At 45.0% G+C, this 18,001-nt stretch overlaps 1 protein-coding gene and 1 long non-coding RNA gene across 2 annotated transcripts; one reads left to right on the top strand and one right to left on the bottom strand.

The window, feature by feature from the left end:
- Window positions 1-3,526: 3,526 nt before the first annotated feature.
- kbtbd8 (kelch repeat and BTB (POZ) domain containing 8) lies at window positions 3,527-8,951 on the bottom strand. Its single transcript, XM_027015489.3, has 4 exons — window positions 8,829-8,951; window positions 6,876-7,083; window positions 5,080-6,188; window positions 3,527-4,557 (listed from the first exon to the last, which is right to left on the bottom strand). Exons 1-4 carry the CDS (start codon window positions 8,842-8,844, stop codon window positions 4,094-4,096), a joined length of 1,797 nt encoding a protein of 598 aa, XP_026871290.2. The 5' UTR covers window positions 8,845-8,951; the 3' UTR covers window positions 3,527-4,093.
- Window positions 8,952-11,759: 2,808 nt separating this feature from the next.
- LOC145653108 (uncharacterized) lies at window positions 11,760-14,241 on the top strand. Its single transcript, XR_014119436.1, has 4 exons — window positions 11,760-12,460; window positions 12,580-12,643; window positions 12,842-12,944; window positions 13,136-14,241. It is a non-coding gene; the product is annotated as an uncharacterized LOC145653108 (long non-coding RNA).
- Window positions 14,242-18,001: the final 3,760 nt, after the last annotated feature.

The following is an 18,001-nucleotide window of genomic DNA, read 5'->3' as shown; positions in this document are numbered from 1 at the left end:
TCTATTAAGGGCTGACCTGACAAAAACACACCCAGAGCCTGTCGAACTGGATTTAAAAACACACATTACCAGCCTGTGCCGCTCCAGGACACTAGATATCAAATGGTACACTTATCAGAGAGTAAAACATTCCCAGGAGTGGTAAGACCCTGAGCAAATCAGCACTCCCAGGAACAGTACAAACCAAAGCAAACAGCATTCCCAGAGCGGTATGACCCTGAGCAAACAGAATTCCCAGAGCGAACAGTCCCAGGAGTGGTACGACCCTGAGCGATCAGCATTCCCAGGAAAAGTACGAACCCGAGCAGACGGCATTCCCAGAGCGGTATGACCCTGGGCAGACAGCACGACCCTGAACTTCCTCCAAGTGTCCGAGGAAACAGCCACAGGACGCGGCTTGGTTTTCCCCCAGTAACACGTCATTGCTCTTCCCATCAGAAACACCACGATAAAGAAATCAGAACAAATGAAATATCAATTTTGGATTGGAGAAGTGCAGCCAGGCCAACGGGTAGCCGTTTCTCTGTTCCTCCTAAGCTCAGTACGTTAAACAATCAGAGGTGCGTCATTAAAATGTCTAACATACCCGCTGCAAACTTAAGGAAAGATCCTTGGAAATTCAGCTTTTGAAAGCCAGAAACTCCACCCTCACACATTACATAAATGTTTAATCATGTTAATTATGGGTGTGACCTAACAAACACAAAGACAGCTATGCTGCTGATCTCAACCAACACAAGATCGTTAAAGGGAGTTTTAACTTTTTTTTTTTATTAATATTTTCAAATTATGTGCAATGTGAATTTCACAGTAAAGACCAACATACATTTGCTGACACCATATAGAGGCAAATAAAAGCATACAGGGGGTGTGGGGTGTGTATATATATATATATATATATATATAAATAAAATATATATAAAAACTAAAAGAGGAATACGATATGTAGCCTCTCAGCGGGTGATGAAGGGTGAAGGATGAGACAGCTGCCACATGTGCGCTCGTAGCAGACGACACGCTGGGAAGGAGAGTTCACAAAACCCTTTCAAAGCTTACATAACACTTCGACAAGATGACATGTGTTAAGATATATTAAAATAGAACTGCTGATGCAGCTACTGTCTGTAATGCTTTGTGTTGTCTGATAATAATGCAATCACTGGGTAACCCATTAACACAAAAGAGGTATCATTTATTTAATAATTAAAAAAAAGGTGGTTTCCACATTTTGTCAATCACCTAACAAACCTGTCAAATTATATGCATCTATATTTAAAATAAAAAATAAATCACATCTGGAAAACAAGCAAAAAAAAAAAAAAAAAAAAAAATCTATTATTCAAGTTGAAAAAGGTGAAGGAAATAATCAACCAAACCACACCAAAATAAAATAAAACAAGAAAAACCTGTGCAAAACCAGCAAACGCATGTTACAGCATATTTCCATGTTATCAAACCATAGTCAGTACAGTACTGGGTGTCAGTAATTAATCCTGAGAGTGGTCTGTCTGTGGTTTACGTGCTACCGAGCTTTGGGGCGAGTCTGACAAGGGCGCCCTATTGCACTGAAATCACAGAGTGAAGGAGTCCGTCCACCAGTCCCCCGAGGCGGAGCACGCAGGTGTGGTAGATCACTGCTTCAACTCGGCAGAAAGAGAAACAGAACTGTGCTCCGGTCACATCCAGCTCTATGCTCTGTTTTTGGAAACGGCAGGTTGTTTATGAGATTGCTTTAAGAGAGAGAGAGAGAGAGAGAATGTAGTGCAACATCAGTATGCCATAAATAACCTGCATATGAGAAATAAAATGGGCAAAACCAAACAAAATGCTCTAACTGGTACAGACTTTAACCCAGTGGCTGAATTTTGAGAGAAAACGAACACAAAAAACAAAGATTGTCAAAGAAAAAAAAAAAAGGCAGCTCCAAAATTATTCAAAATTAGTTTCCATGTTTTGACACCAGCCAGCAGATTCGCGACAGCGTTTGCACAGGAGGGCCAGGACATCACTGCTGCGGTCATGACGCTCCAAGGAAACGCCATCCTTGCAAAGCCAGGGGGGAGAGGAGGCTCCATTAAAGTGCCTTAGTGTAACATGGAGTGTAAGGTAAGACTCTGTGTTGAGGTACAGCCAGGCACGGGTCTCACCCCCGTGACTCTCTCCAGGCACTCATAATGCCGCACTTCTACCCAACCACAATAAAATCTTGTGTGAGTTTCTAACATTTATATTATACATGCCCCCACCCAAATTGGAGAGCATTAAAACAGATGTGCTTATTGCTAACAGGAAGAATCTTGTGGTTTCTTTAATGCACACCTCCCACTGAGAGAGGGAGCCATCCCATGACAGAGTTCATGCCAGAGACACTTCCACGGACAGGCGGCCAGGAGCCTACGGCAGTCCAGCGGGCCCATGCTTGTGTCGGCTTGCGGACACGACGACCTTGGTGAACTGGTGAGCATCTCTGCCCAGTCCTCGTACAACGGCACCAGCAGAGTTTTGGCAGTCAGCAACATTTACTGCCCGATTTGGAGTTCATGTCTCTCCGCTGCCCCCTCAGCACGGAAGGCATGCGACCAAGTCAAAGTCCCGGGTGGGTGAAACCAATTGGGGTCACACTTTGGCGAGTCCATGTTGGAAAGGAAAGTTACCTTCATTTTAACTCACAGATTCTCAAATTCACACAGAGGGAAGGACTGCGCTAGAGACTCACAAGGGGGGGGGGGGGTTGAGTGAGTGTGTATGTGGCTGAGGAACCCATGCTATAATGACACTTGAGTCACAAGCCCACAACCCCAGTCCTGCTGCTGACGGACCCTGGCCTCTCCTGCTTCTCTCCAATATGGAGACTGAAGTTAATGTTACAACCTCACTAACAACGCGGCCGGTGACACAAAACTAGGTGTTAATTAAGAACCATACATCAGGCCTGAAGTTGCACTGGTGTCTCAAAGACCACAACAGTTCAGAAGTTTAGTGTTGTGTTCCGTTCTGACACACCAGTAAACTCACTGAATGCTTGAGGATTAGTCCTGGAGGTGGAGGGGTTTTAGTTTGTTTTTATGTGTGAGACAGAGAGACAGAGAGAGAGACAGAGAGACAGAGAGAGAGAGAGAGAGAGAGAGAGACAGAGAGAGAGAGAGAGAGACAGAGAGATGGCTGGAGCATAAAACACTGAACCAGGTGATGACAAGACTCGTACGGGGGAGATGAAATTCCAAAACCAAATAAACATAACTGCAGTGGCAGCAGAAAGCTTGTCAGGATGACACTTAAAAAAAAAAAAATTTAAAAAAAAAGAAACACAAAGTATTTTAAAATTTAAAAAAAAAAGAAACCCCCAAACAAACCAACAAAAATACCCAAAATGTCACCTAAACAACTTGGCAATTCAACAAGATTAAGGATTACCTAACGACTAGGTCATAAAAGAGGCCAAATCAAAGAAAATGAGTTAAAGAAAAGTCAGTGTTGCGATGTTAGCTACCCAACAGTGAGCTCCCTAGGCCATCATACCCGTATAGAAGTATTTATATTTTTATTACTTTCAATATTTCTGTTGCAAAAAACACACTGCCTGTCCTTTACAAAATAAAGACATCCTGTATTACTCTGTGTTCAACAACGCATGCTGACAAACCAGCAGAAAAAACAGCAAAGCACCACCACAAACTGCCAGGGTGTACGTCTGAGATACAAGGTAAAAAAAACAAACCCAAAACAAAACCAAAATAAATGGCTCAACACAGGTTTGCGAACTATAATGATAATTGCACTTAGAATTTGTTTGTTTTGACTGTAAAAACAAGCAGGGGGCGGCGGGATGTGGCATGCGCGTCTCTCCGGTTAAAATAATGCCGTCTCTCTGATGAGCACAGCCTGCAAGTTCACCGATCAATCAACTCCAACACCAGCACTTGCACATCTGGGGACTTGGTCAGCACCATATGCAGCGGGGGTGGGGGTGCAAGGACCAACCCCCTTCCACAAAAAAACCCCAAAAAAACAAAAACAAACGAACAAAAAAAACAAAACAAAACCAGCCACCCCAAACTTCGCACCACGTTCCCTGCCATTCCCACTGCCCCACTCAGAGCACTTTCTGAAGACACTGAGGGTACAGTTTGGCCACCACGCACTCGAAATGTCGGCCCAGGTCCCAGAGGCGGTCGGGCGTTTCGTAGACCTTGGCCCAGCAGTCGGCCTCCTCGTCGTACTGGTAGAGCGAGTTCTTGCGGCTCGTGCGGAAGACGTGTTCCTCCACCACGACCTGCGTGGCACGCACAAACAGATGCAGGCGCCCGGCCAGCAGCAGGGCCTTGATGTAGGGGCTGGCGGCCTGCTCGAAGGGCAGGTCCTGCCGCCGGGTCCAGACGCTTTGCTCAATGTCGTACGCCTCCACTGTGAAGGTGCGCTGGTGGTTCCGGCAAATGCCGGCGATGTAGTAGATGTGGCCGAGGTGCAGGGCGGCCAGGCCCTGGCTGCGCGGCACGCCCATGGGGGTCAGGTGGCCCCAGTAGTCCTTACGCGGATCGAAGCAGAAGAAGTGTTCACCTGAAGAGACGCAAAGGCAAGTTTAGTCATGCAGCGCGTCTCACTCTCAGGGCGAGTTTGGCCGCCCAGCGCGTCTCACTCTCAGGGCAGTTCAAGGCATGTTACAAACAGAAGGAAGACAACTGACTAAGGAAATGAGAAACAAGCCTGAAAATTGGGGGAAATTTTTTGTTTGTTTTGCAAATGCATTTAATTTAGACAGTATCGTTAAATGTTTTAGTAATTGTTTCTTTTGTAATGTAATTTAACAAAGTTTCAATATTACTATTCATTAATATATTGTTAATATATATACACCTCTCTCTCTCTGCACCCCGTTTTTTTTTTTTTTTCCCCCTCAGTTTGGACAGAGCACTCTCAAACCAGTTCAAGGCGAGTTATACTGTGTATGACTATGTATGTGACAAATAAACCAAACTTGAAACTTGAATTTGTTGCATGCTTCCGTCACAATTATCCTGAATGGAAAAAGTGGTAAAAGTACGACCTAAAAAAAGGCAGACGTTAGGAATGACCTCTGACCTTGGAGAACATAGATGCGGTCCTTGTACTCGATGGCACTGTGGAACTCCATGGCAGCCGGCATGGGGCTAACGGCGGTCCAACAGTTGTCCCTGGCGTCATAACACTCGACGGACTTGAGGGCGTTGCGCCCGTCGCCCTCGTAGACGCGGCCGCCGAGGGCATAGAGTTTGCCGCAGCAGTGCACGAGCCTGCAGCCTATGCGCGCGCGGAGCAGCGGTGAGCGTGCCAGCCAGCGGTTGCCAGCATGCTCGTACTGCCAGAAGTCGCTCTCAGCGCGGTGGTCAATGGCCACCTCGCTGCTGCTGGGCCGGTAGCCACCGGCGATAAAGATGTCGTTCTCGGAGGTGACGAGGATGCCGACCTCTCGAAGGTCGTTGGGGGGCTTGCAGAGTTTGTAGACCTTCCCCGTGACCGTGTCCAGGCAGGGAACCGTCTGCTTCTTCCCTGAGTGCTTGTGCGCCGCATCGAAGCAGATGACCATCTCGGAGGCGGTCATGCCCAGGCGCTGCGGGCAGCCTGTCGGCCGGGTCTTGTCCGTGCGCTCGCGGGACAGCACTGAGGCAAAGGCGGGCGGAATGCAGCTGAGGAAGGCCTCATCAAGCAGCGGCAGGCGCACGCAGCGGGCGAAAACATCCGCCACGTGTGCCTCGCGGCGTGGCCGGTCGTGCTCCAGCCAGCGCACGATGCTCTCGTACACGTGCTCCTCCTTCTCCACATTGAGGTCGTCGCTGTTGAGGATTCCCACCAGCTGCTCACTGGTCAGGTGCAGGAACTCCTGCTCGCGCACCACGCACAGGAACTTCTTGCGCACGTAGTCCTGCGCACGCTCACGCAACTCCTGGTGACCATAGGCGTCTGCGAACATGAACACACCAATGCAGTTCTGCGGGTCCAGGCGGCTGATCATGAAGTGGGCACACTGGTCCTGCAGCGCCGGGATCTGGAAGATGCTGGCTGCCGTGAACAGGGCCTGCACGTTGCACTCGGACAGTGCCACACGCGACGTGTAGGCGTAGTCCAGCACCAGGCGCATGGACTCGGACTCCACGCCCACAATACGCACCTCTCGCTGGCTGCTCTCTGTAAGGCCACTGGTGAACATTGATCTGAGAAGTGGAGCAAAAAGCAAAGGACATGGAGCCCAAAGGCAGGGAGGTGTACACCCAAAAAATAAAAGGGAGAAAAAAAAAGAAAAAAGACAAGTCTGAGCAAAGGTTGTTAGTAACAAAAGTTACACGTGTGTGTGTATGTATTAGTGATGGAGCACTAATTTGTTTCTGACTACAGTAGGAAAATGACTGAAGGACAGGACACAACAGTTTACTAGTGTTTAGTCCAAATATTGTGACCAAGTCCTGCGGAGAAACTCATGATGCAATCTCTGTGCACTTCCTGCTCTGAAACCTTCAGCAACTTATGAGCCAAACCAAAAAAAAAAGGAAGAACGAACCATCATTACACAAAGCAGCTATAGTACAGCGCTTCCTAAAATCAGTGGGCATACCTCTCAACTCACCATGCTTTGTCTGGTTACATATTTATCTTGGACACAGTCCCAGTTCTATTGTGCAGTGCACTAAAGGAATTATTTTCATATTCAATAAGAATGCAATGGTTTTTCCCAGTGCTCTTCAGTTTTGTTTTGTTTTTTTGGAGTTTCCCTGTCCTCCAACACATCTGTTTCCAGTCACCCGAAGGCTGGCTGGCCTTCAGGTTACACCCAAGTGCCTCTTTCTCCCTCCACCAGACGAGACACCACCCAGAGGACCCCACAGCATTTGCCGAGCCCCTACCTGAAGTAAGGGCTGATCGCGGCCAGTACGTTTCTATGACAGGAGAAGGTCTTGCCATGATCCACCTCCACGACGATGTCAGTCAGTTGCGCTTCATCGTACAGGGCCTTCAGCTGCTGTAGGACGGTGCACGCATGCAGGGCGTCTACGCCGTTGTAGCTTGTGCTTGCTGGCGTCCCATTCTGTACCTGTAACAGCTTTCCAACGTCTGTAGTGAACGCAACACAAACAGCAGCAGTTTGCCAGATGAGGTTTACTGTAAACTATAAACCTTAAAATCCAACGGCATGAAAAAAAAATAGTCTGTGTGGTGGATTTAACCACATATATATAATAAAATCACCACCACCACCCTACATAAAATTTCGGGTGTTAGCCGTCGCTAGCTGCGTACATACCGGTTTAATAAGACAGTGTTGGGAAAACGTATGGATATACAGGGCAAAGGTCCGAATAAGCATAACCTCAAACTGCTTAAAACTAGTCAGTGGTCGGATGGCCAGCATATTTTGTTAACCACTGTTACATAGTTCAGGTAAACCTGTGAGAAGGCCTTGTTTGCGGGGACCTCTCTCGGAAGCGGCGCAGCGAATGTAGGAGACTTGCATGTTTAAGGCAGATCGCGACTGTGTCTCAACGCTACTGCTGTTATGCTTATAGATACGAGGTTGCTGTTACGTCTCCCCTATCTGTCGGTGTAACGTGGCTACAGGTGATTTGAGGTTTCGATGCGGTAGGTCAGGTCCGGGTGTTCAATAGAATGGGTCACCTATATGATGGACAGGTACGCCGTTTTATTACTTTCGTTCCTTTGGCACCGTCCAAAATGTCCATGCCGCCCAAACTTCACAAGATCTGTCGTCATTGCTGTCTGTTTTTACGTTATAAGTAAATCAACACAAGTGCAGAAGTTATTGGTGACGGCCTCACCCTCGGTAACTTTACACACACGCCCCTCTGGACTGTTAAAACCCTGATATCTTGCCAGGTAAACGTAACTGGCCGGCTAGTTGAGCTAGTCGGTGAATTATGCTAACGCACTTGTTACACGGCTAACCGAACTAGCATAGATGGTCTTCGCTCCGGATTCGACGGTCATCATCAAATACAACCCACAACTTAAGAAAATCAAAGAAAAAAAACCCTCTGAACTCTTAACACCGAACATAATTCTGTCTGAATTTAGCCAGCGGTTTAGTGCTGCTAGCTGGTTAGCGTTAGCTGGGAGATGTAGATGTACTTGGCCAACTTTTGTGTAAGAAAAGCCCCTCACAGGAAACACTCGACATAAATGTGGACCAGTTACTCTAGACAACCAGCAAACCTAGTTCAGCTAACATTAACCAGTTCAGTATTAAGCTGAGTAAACACGCTTAAGGTGAAGTTTGTGTTGATGGCAATTGACTTGCTTGACTAAACTAATTAGCACCGTTAAAAGTAATTTAGTCAAACTGGTAAACGGGTTATTGTGAGTGAATATGTGTGCTAGCTCACTGGCTAACAGCGTCTCTGTGAGGAAATAACGTCTCTACACTGGACTGAGCTGGATGCTAGGCGACTAGGTTTATTAGCCCCATTTTGCCGGCTGTCTCTTGAATGGACAAAAGATAATCGTGTCTTGACAGAGATAAATCGTTATGTTGTTAAATTAGTATTTTAAAACGATAACAAGTGGCGACACGAGACGTAGGTAAAGGTAACGACTACAAAGGCTGGAGTGTTTGTAACCGCTGCCTCGAGCGCAGCTAGCCTGGCTACGCTAGTATAGCCGTCTGTACTTTTCTGGCTGCCTTATAAACAGTCATTCATGTTGATCGCATAAAAGAAATTCGCGTAAGCGCAACGGATCGCAGAGTCATGCTGGAGGACTGGGAATAATTGACACGCAAATGGTTAGGGGAAAACTGAAGAATAACTTTGAATCTTGAAGGGAAACAGCCGTAAAGATCTCACCTCCACTGGCGGCCATTCTCACCCACTCTCGCTGCGGATGTGACGTCACTGGTGTCTCCGAGCCCCCGGAAACACGCAACGGCCAATCGGTTTCATGGAAAGGACCCCCATGCCCAAAAGAGCCGAGAGGTATTCATGGTTTTGAGATGTGTATCAAAAGCAATTAATATCAGTCCCACTTAATCAATTACTTTAACTAGCACCAAGGTGAAATAAATAAATTACATATTAAACTGGTGGAAAGCAGAATTAAACGCCTTAAACGTAAGGCTTTGCTCGTGCATAGTTCATCTAGCATATAAATGTGAATTTTTATTGAGGTCATTTATTAATAGTTGCATAAAGTCCTACTTTATTTTAGGCCTATTGGGATGTTGATGTCATGTCATTTTTGGAAATACAGGTGGTGATGCGCAAACCGCTTCATTCACAGACCGCTGTCTGCATTGTGAGATTCATGTTTCCATTGTGACACTTCTATTCTTAAATGTAATATGGTTTTTTTTTTCTGGTTTTTGAACTTAATTTCTAAAACACTGTACATTCTAAAAGCCTGGCAAACTAAAAGCCTTTCTGATTTACACTCAAAATGCCCATAATAAATAACAGATAGTAAAAGCCTGACTATAGCCACGCCCACCTATTTATAGCCACGTTTATGCATCTCACACAAGACTAAGACTAATGCACTAAACTTACTATTATATAATCAAGACATTACATTTAATCAACTTGGAAGGTCTTGTTACATTTGCAGCATTTGGCAGACGCTCTTGTCAAAAGATGACATATTTATTATAAGTAGTGTGAGTGGGAATTGAACCCAAGACTCTGGAGTTGCCAGCAAGTCACTCTACCTGCTCTAGAAAGATCAGATGAAGTTTTTGGCTTGTTCTTTTGGGAAGTTAACCACTAGAACAGGTTCTGAAGAACCCCAATGTCCTTGCCTAGCTTATGTGATAATATGACATTGTTTGAAGACATGAAAGGTACATTCCCACTGTAGAATATACATAATATTATAATATACATAATATTATAATATACATAATACAAAATATACATAAAATAATAAGGGAACAAGCAGTATCCAGTTTAGCCAAAGGCACGTATCACCTTTAGATTACTTTATTAATCAAGCAGTTGAACCTATTCAAACAGTAATGACAGGGCACATCTGTCACAATGCCATCCAGATGTTGCTGGGGATGTAAATTAACAGGCCGTACTTCGTTATTGGTAAACATCTTCATGTAGTAAATGTTGATCATATTATGATGTTTATTATTAACTCTAATCCATTTCCTCCCCCACGTGATGTAGAAATACCACAGACCAGGATTATTCATACTGAACTCTTCCCCCATTGAGACACAGACTCATTCACAACCCAGTTATCTTGGCATTTTCCTCTGACTGATGGTGCTGTTATACAGGCTGATATACAAGGAGTTTGGGCCTGTGGTATACAAGAAAATTTACTGGTATATCATCAGCTGCTCTCTGTCAATACAATACATTAGTATTAAAGGACTCAAACCACACCGAGATCAGAATTCTGGGAGGTTTTATTACAAGAATGCCCAACCCTGCAGCTGCAGGACAGCCCCCTGCAGAGATGATGTGATGGCTCTCAGACACTAGCTAATAGGTTTCAGGTATATTACATATATTGATCATGTGATGCGATCACAGCAGTGGACCAGCTTGGTGTTTTTGCAAAATAGAGGAAAACTGCAGAAGGTTATGTTGGATATTGTATCAGTCCAATGAGAAACAGAGGGCTAAAAACCAGCCTACAGTGTCATAGATTTATATATAGGGACAGAGAGAGGTGTTGTATAGAGGCCAAGTATCTGATCCACTTTACACAAAATCTATCCTAAGAGAAACAGCATTATATGAGCCTCTTTATCCATTCATTTATAATGGGGTTAGAAACTTGCATCATAAATACCGAACTGTACAGTAGTACTTTTAATAAATTTAGGAACTTTCATAAACATTTTATTTCTGTGTGTTTCCACATTAAAGCCCTGTGTGCTTTTTTATGTTACATTTCTTTCCTGATCAAGGCTGACTTCATCTCAGCATTAGCATCCCTAAATGTCCTGGCTCTGACAGAAACATGGATCACCCCTGAGAACTCGGCGACTCCGGCTTCCCTGTCCTCTGCCTTTTCATCCACACATTCTCCGAGGCGTCTCGGCAGGGGTGGTGGCACAGGTTTATTAATGTCCCGAGAGTGGCGTTTCACTCCACTTTCTTTCTCTACACTTTCCATCTCCTCTTTTGAATTTCATGCCATGACAGTGTCTTTCCCCACCAAACTTCTTATCATTGTCATCTACCGCCCTCCAGGTTCCCTAGATCACTTCATTGATGAGCTCGACATCCTCCTGAGTCAATTCCCCATTGAAGGAAATCCACTCATTCTCCTTGGAGACTTCAACCTTCCATCAGACAAGCTGCATTCCTCCTGCATCCTTCCACAGTTGACAGCATTTGACCTCACCCTCAACCACTCTCCTCTGACTCACAAAGCGGGCAATGTTCTGGACCTGATCTTCACCCGCACCACCACAACATCGGACATCGCAGTCGCCCCCCTCCACCTCTCGGACCATCACTTTCTATCCTTCTCTCTCTCCCTTCCTTCTCTTTCCATCCAGTCCTCCCCAACATGTTCCTCCTTCCTCCGTCGCAATCTGCACTCCATAACTCCCTCTTCCCTTCTACTATTTTGTCCACCCTTCCTCACCCTGACTCTCCATCCTCTCTCTTTGGATATAGTTACAAATACTTTCATTCCTATACTCTCCTCACCAATGACTCTTCTGTGCCCTCTCTCCTCTAGACCCACTAAGTCCTCCCCACCTGCCCCCTGGCTAACAGAAACACTTCGCTGCCACAGGAGAGAACTAAGGACTACAGAGAGGCGGTGGAGGATATCTCGGGTAGATTCAGACCTCAGCTCATACAAGTCTCTCCTTTCCAAGTTCTCACTGGAAGTAACATCTGCAAAGTCATCCTACTACAGAAAGAAATTCGATTTATCATCATTTGATCCACGCAAGCTCTTCACGATTTTTTCTTCTCTCCTTAATCCTCCCCCTCCCCCTCCTTCCTCATCTCTTACTCCGGAGATTTTCACCAACCTCTCTGAGGAGAAGGTTGCAGCAGTCCACCAGTCCTTTTCCTCTGTTCCCACTCCTCCAACCAACATGCATTCCCCAACATCCAACTCTCCAACTTCTTTTTCTCCTCTCTCCACAGATGAAATTCTTCAACTCCTGACTTCCAGCAATCCGACTACATGTCCGCTGGATCTGATTCTTTCTGCTCTGTTCTAGACAATCACAAGAGATCTGCTTCCTTTCATCTCTGTCATCAACAACTCCTTATCTTCTGGATACGTGCCTACTGCATTCAAAACTGCCAGGGTGGTACCAATCCTTGACAGCTCAAGCGTTACCAACTACAGACCGGTATCACTTCTCTCTTTCCTCTCAAAAGCCCTTGAACGAGCAGTTTATAATCAATTGTCTCTTTTTCTCACCTAGAACCAGCTGCATGATCCCAATCAGTCTGGCTACAAACCGGCACATTCTACAGAAACAGCCCTCATAGCGGTGACTGAGAAACTTCATGCTGCTAAAGCTGCCAAACAGTCATCTGTTTTGATTCTTCTAGACCTTTCAGCAGCCTTTGACACAGTGAACCACATCGATCTTCTCTCTGTTCTTTCCAGGCTTGGTGTGACTGGCTCTGCTTGGAGATGGTTTCAGTCCTATCTGGATAGATGGTCCTATCAGGTGATATGGAGAGGATCCGCATCCAAACCATGTAGACTCTCTACTGGTGTTCCACAAGGCTCAGTATTGGGCCCCCTTCTCTTCTCTTTGTAGACTCGTTCTCTTGGTGATGTATCACCATCTTCTCATGGTTTCTCCTACCACTGCTATGCCGATGCCACTCAATTATTTCTTTCTTTTCCACCCTCTGACACGCAGGTCTCCAGACGTATCTCGGCATGCTTGACTGACATTGCGTCATGGATGACAGTCCACCACTTGAAGCTCAACCCCAGTAAAACTATGCTTCTGTTCATCCCAGGTACTCCCAACCCTTACCATGACCTTACTGTTTCCTTTGAGAACTCCCTGGTATCACCATCAGAAGCTGCCCGTAGCCTGGGTGTAACTTTGGACAACCAGTTGTCATTCTCAGCTCATGTTTCTAATCTAACCCGGGCTTGCAGATTCCTCCTTTGTAACATATGAAGGATTCGACCCTTTCTTTCGCAGGAAGCTACCCAGGTGCTTGTGCAGTCTCTTGTGATCTCAAAGCTAGACCATCAAACCTCTACAACTTGTCCAGAATGCAGCAGCACGAATGGTCTTCAATCTTCCAAAGTTCACACGTTACTCCACTGCTGTGCTCCCTTCATTGGCTCCCTGTAGCTGCACGCTTCAGATTTAAAACCTTGATACTTGCCTACAAAGCCAAAAATGGACCAGCCCCTTTATACATGAGGTCAATGGTCAAAGCCCGATCTATACCTCGAGTACTTCCAATCTCAAGTACGGCTCGGTTTGAAATACCTTCAGGTCTCATGGACGACAAGCATCGAGACTGTTTTCTGTCCTGGCTCCAAGATGGTGGAATGAACTCCTGCTTGCTGTCCGGACAGCAGAGTCCCTTGCAGTCTTCAAACGCAGACTGAAGACCCATCTATTTGTGGAATATTTAAAGGACAACTGACACTGCTCCCATATTGACTGACTAATTTATTACTTATTGTAGGGAACTGTTTATGTTTTTAACAAACTCTAGCACTTATTGTATATAGCACTTATCATTGTTTAAGATAGACCTTATGTATTTTGCACTTCTAGGCATAAGCATTCATCCCTGTATTCTACAGTATTCTAGTTCATTGGTATATTTGATTCTAACCTACTATACTGTACTAGGATGTATTCTATGAGTAAATGACAAAGCACTGGATAAGAGCATCTGCTAAATGCCGTAAATGTAAATGTAAATGATCATCTCATCCAGCTAATCAAGGTTTTCAGTAACATTTCAATTTAATAAACCCTGGCGTGCTGCAGTAGGGTTGGAACTAAACAGCAGAATGACTAGAGCAAGGATCATTTGTTCGAATGAATGAATGAATGAATGAATGTTCATTCATTCAGTCAATCAGTCAGTCAGTCAGCACCTTTATTTAGTCACATTGAAATCACTTTTCCTTAACACCAGTGAGCTGGATGGATACTCCCATTTGAAGCATCCAGCCCTTGCCCTTTGTGTGGTGTTACTATGAGCTATGGACTGACAGGGAATCCATTCTACCAGAGCCTCAGTGTAAAACCACACAAACGGAGTCCAATAAGACGGAGCTGCCATCCACACAATTGATTTCACCTTGTTATTTTCCCCAGTCTTTCTGCCTCAGCCCACAGTGTAGGCTGTGAAACTGGAGCAGGACGCTCTGAAACGAAGAGAGAAATCCCTCCAGGAGCCACCACCCTGAGATGACACCTCCTCCCCTTATAGTGCTTGCCTATATCCTGCTCTTTAGATATATAGAAACCAATTTCCTGATATAGGTGCACCAGACATTCCCAGGATTGCATTTTTTTATAACGTCAATAAAAAGGGGGGTTTACTGATTTAGACCCTCACAAAGTGCCATACTCGGTTTGGATTAGGATATTGTATGGCTTGCAGAAGCAGCCATCAGAAAAGAAAAAAATAACTCAAGGCACCAGTTGTTAAAATTTACAGCTGTGTATTTTCTTCCAGAGCAAGGGATTGTGGGTAGTTCTACGGTGTATGGTGTAATCTGTCACGATCAGTTGCTGGACTGTCATGGTTATCTAAAATTACTTCAACCTTGTATGTTAATTTTTTTCTCACCTGTTGGCGTATAAAACAAACTGCATTCTGTTTGTCAGTTTTTCAGAACTGAGCCGATAACTCCTGCTGGGACAGAAACGCTTTAGATCTGTTCAGGAATGCTGTCTCCATAAAACTGCCCTCATAAGACCGTAAACAACATTATGGGTAGAAATCACTCTGAGTGAACTGTGTATGTTGGCGACTAAACCAAATGCACGCTATATATTATCACCACTATATTATCATTCTGTTTAATCACAGTGTGAAGGCAATGCTGGAAAATGTACTTGAAAACGTGCTCGTATTTTGTAAAAAATTGCCGCATGTTTCACTTCTTAGGTAAAGCATTTTTAATATTTCAGCTTTAACTTGGTTTACCCTGTACTTACACATGGGGCAGGTTGGGGAGTTATTTTCAGCCATCAGAGATTTCTGATGATTTTACTTTCATTAGAATTCAACCATCTGATGTTGGGAATAGTATATTATTTAATCTAAATCCAAATATATGCAATAACTATTACATTGAAAATTGTAATTTATGATGATGTTGCGAAAATTGCCTTTCTTGTCTTTCTGTGTGTGTGTGTGTGTGTGTGTGTGCGTGTGTGAAACGAACCATTGCACTTGGTGATATATTTTCCCACCCTGAATAAAAAGCTCCTCTCTTTTGAATCTCTTTTCTGTCTATACAAAGAAATCAGAAAGAGGGGAGAGAGAGAGAGAGAGAGAGAGAGAGAGAGAGAGAGAGAGAGAGAGAGAGAGAGAGAGAGAGAGAGATGGAGGTAGGGAGGGAGCGGTCAGGAGGCACGATTGGACCAATAGCACTGAACTGCAGATTGCAGAGGATGTCCAGGTCCAGGGAACAAGACTGAGGAGCAGGGGTGTAATTGTACTATTATGTGTGTGTTTCTGTCAGAGATGGAGCAGTATCTTATTCTAGGCCTCCAGGGACCTGGACATGAGTGCCTACAGATGTTTGGAAGAAACGTTCAAACTCCCACACCCATGATGAGGCGAATAAGAGAGCACGCCTGGAGGCGGGAAATTGGGTAAATACCGCTCCGTGTTTTAAATACCGCTCCATGTTTAAATACCCCACCTGCCCCTTTATGTCCATCACCCATGTCTTTGCCAAATGGAGAAAATATTCTCTCTGTGTGTGTCGGGAGAACCTGGAGCAGAAACCCTCCTGGTTATTTATTCCATGAGACCAGATCATCTCAATGAATGGACAAATCTTCCTGTTCATACTAAAACTGACAACAGGCATTGGTGATGTGTCCCAGGTGGCCAGTGGTTCCTGGATGACAGAGGTGTTGGTAAAAGACTCCATCACTGGCATACTTATTCCCCAGTATTTTGTGACATTCTCTATCACAACGTGTTGTTGGGCCTGTAGATTTGAGATAAAGTCTGCCCCGACCCATTAACCATGACAAACCTTTATCCTCCTGTTTACCCTTTACGTTTTTTTTCCCCCATTTACTTTTGCAATATCAGCCCAGTGTTGCACCCATAAGAATTGCAAGTTTCCTTTTTGTGACTGATAATGTCTTTTTTTTGTTTTTGTAAGTCATAAAAGGTTGGAGGGTTTTTGTTTTTTGGGTTTTTTTTGTAAACAGTGTGTTCTGAGCTCATGGGCTATAACATCAAAACCACTCTGAGATTTCAGGAGTACCTAGTTTTTTGTTTTTTTGTTTTTTTCTTGGGGGGGGGGGGGGGGGGAATCTACACTTCTCCCAGAAAGTAAGAATCCACTCATTTGCACAAAAACAGCCTTGTCCACTCTTTTTGATCCTTTATAACTAGTTCTTACCGAACCGGTTCGTTTGCTGGTGGCGAACAAACACCCAGTGTACATCCGCGCCCAGGGGGCTTACTGTTCGCGGGTGATTCGGGCGCGCAGAGTCTTTCAGTTTTCTTCTTTTCTTCTCTCGTCCGTTCTTTTCGAACTTTCGGGACACGTCATTAGGTGCGGTGACCGCGCCGGATTTGCCCTTCGTGTTAAAAAGGCAAACCAATAAAGGGGGCGGCGGCTCCTGCAGAGAGGACAACTCATTTGTTCCACGTGTCTGGCTGATGGATTCAGTTTTAAAGAATCTCTCTTTATTTAGCCTCTTATTTGGGGGGGGGGTGCACATGTATTCGCGGGCCTCTCTCTCTCTCTCACACACACACACACACACACACACACACACACACACACACACACACACTCCCTCGCCCTGTCTTCCTCATAGCCCGTGGGTCTTGTGCACGGTTGAGCGGATCGGTTGCAGAAGGAGACAGGGGCGCGAGAGCCCCAGCTGCGAGGTCCGGGACTCTAACAGGATTAGAGAGTCCCCCCCCCCCCCACACACCCCCCGCGAGCGCAGAAAGCAGCCGCGTGTGAAAGCTTTGCCCGTCATCAGTACTGCCGCGGTGACACGTGGAGATCCATCACCAAATCCGATGGCACGGTGAGAAATCTGGGCTCCCAGCAGAGACATTGGGGCTTTTCCTGTTCGCTTTTGCGATGTTCTCGTTCACGCCACCGAAATCTACCATGCCGACGTGACCACGCGCGTCGCTCGTGTAGTAATTTGTCTTTAAGGGTTTTAAGGAGTTTTTTTTGTAATGTTTGGCTCTATTCTGACAGTTCAGCTGTTCAGGTAATCCCAGCGCACATGCAGGCCTATGCGTTTGGTGTTTTAAATGTATTGTGTAGTGATATATCAAGTACTGGTTTCTGACATTTTGAAGTCTTAATATGTTGCCAGTAAACTTCCTTAGATTGTGAAAGGACATTTTATATATATATGCGTGTGTGTGTGTATGTGTGTGTGTTATTTAAAATGAATATAAACTTGTTTTCTCTGCATTATCCCAGGTCAGAATAAACCGCACATTTTGTTATTTTGACCAGTTGTGAATTTCTACAAATAAATTCAATAAAAAGTGTCAATATTTTTACATTACTTTTTAAAAAAGTTTGTAAAATGACAATATAATTTATTTCTTTATCACCTGGGAGAAATATTGTTGTAGTTTATAGAATAAAACAAAAAAAAAATTTCATTTCTCACAAACAGACCTATTAATAGTAAACCCAGAGAAGCTGATGATTTTCTAGGGGCTGAGTGGACTATGGGACATGAGTTTTGCACTTAGTGCTAAGGAACTAGATTTACGCTTAAATCTCTCGAGGTGCAGTGTGTGGTGGTGCTTCTATTACCTGGAGATGGAGACTGAAGAGAGACTCACCTTCAGACAGCCATGGG

Source organism: Electrophorus electricus, chromosome 22, assembly GCF_041902795.1.
Source record: "Electrophorus electricus isolate QZ-2024a chromosome 22, ASM4190279v1, whole genome shotgun sequence".
Lineage (NCBI taxonomy): Eukaryota > Metazoa > Chordata > Actinopteri > Gymnotiformes > Gymnotidae > Electrophorus > Electrophorus electricus.
The sequence above is the reverse complement of the archived record's forward strand: the minus strand, read 5'-3'. Positions and strand labels throughout refer to the sequence as shown.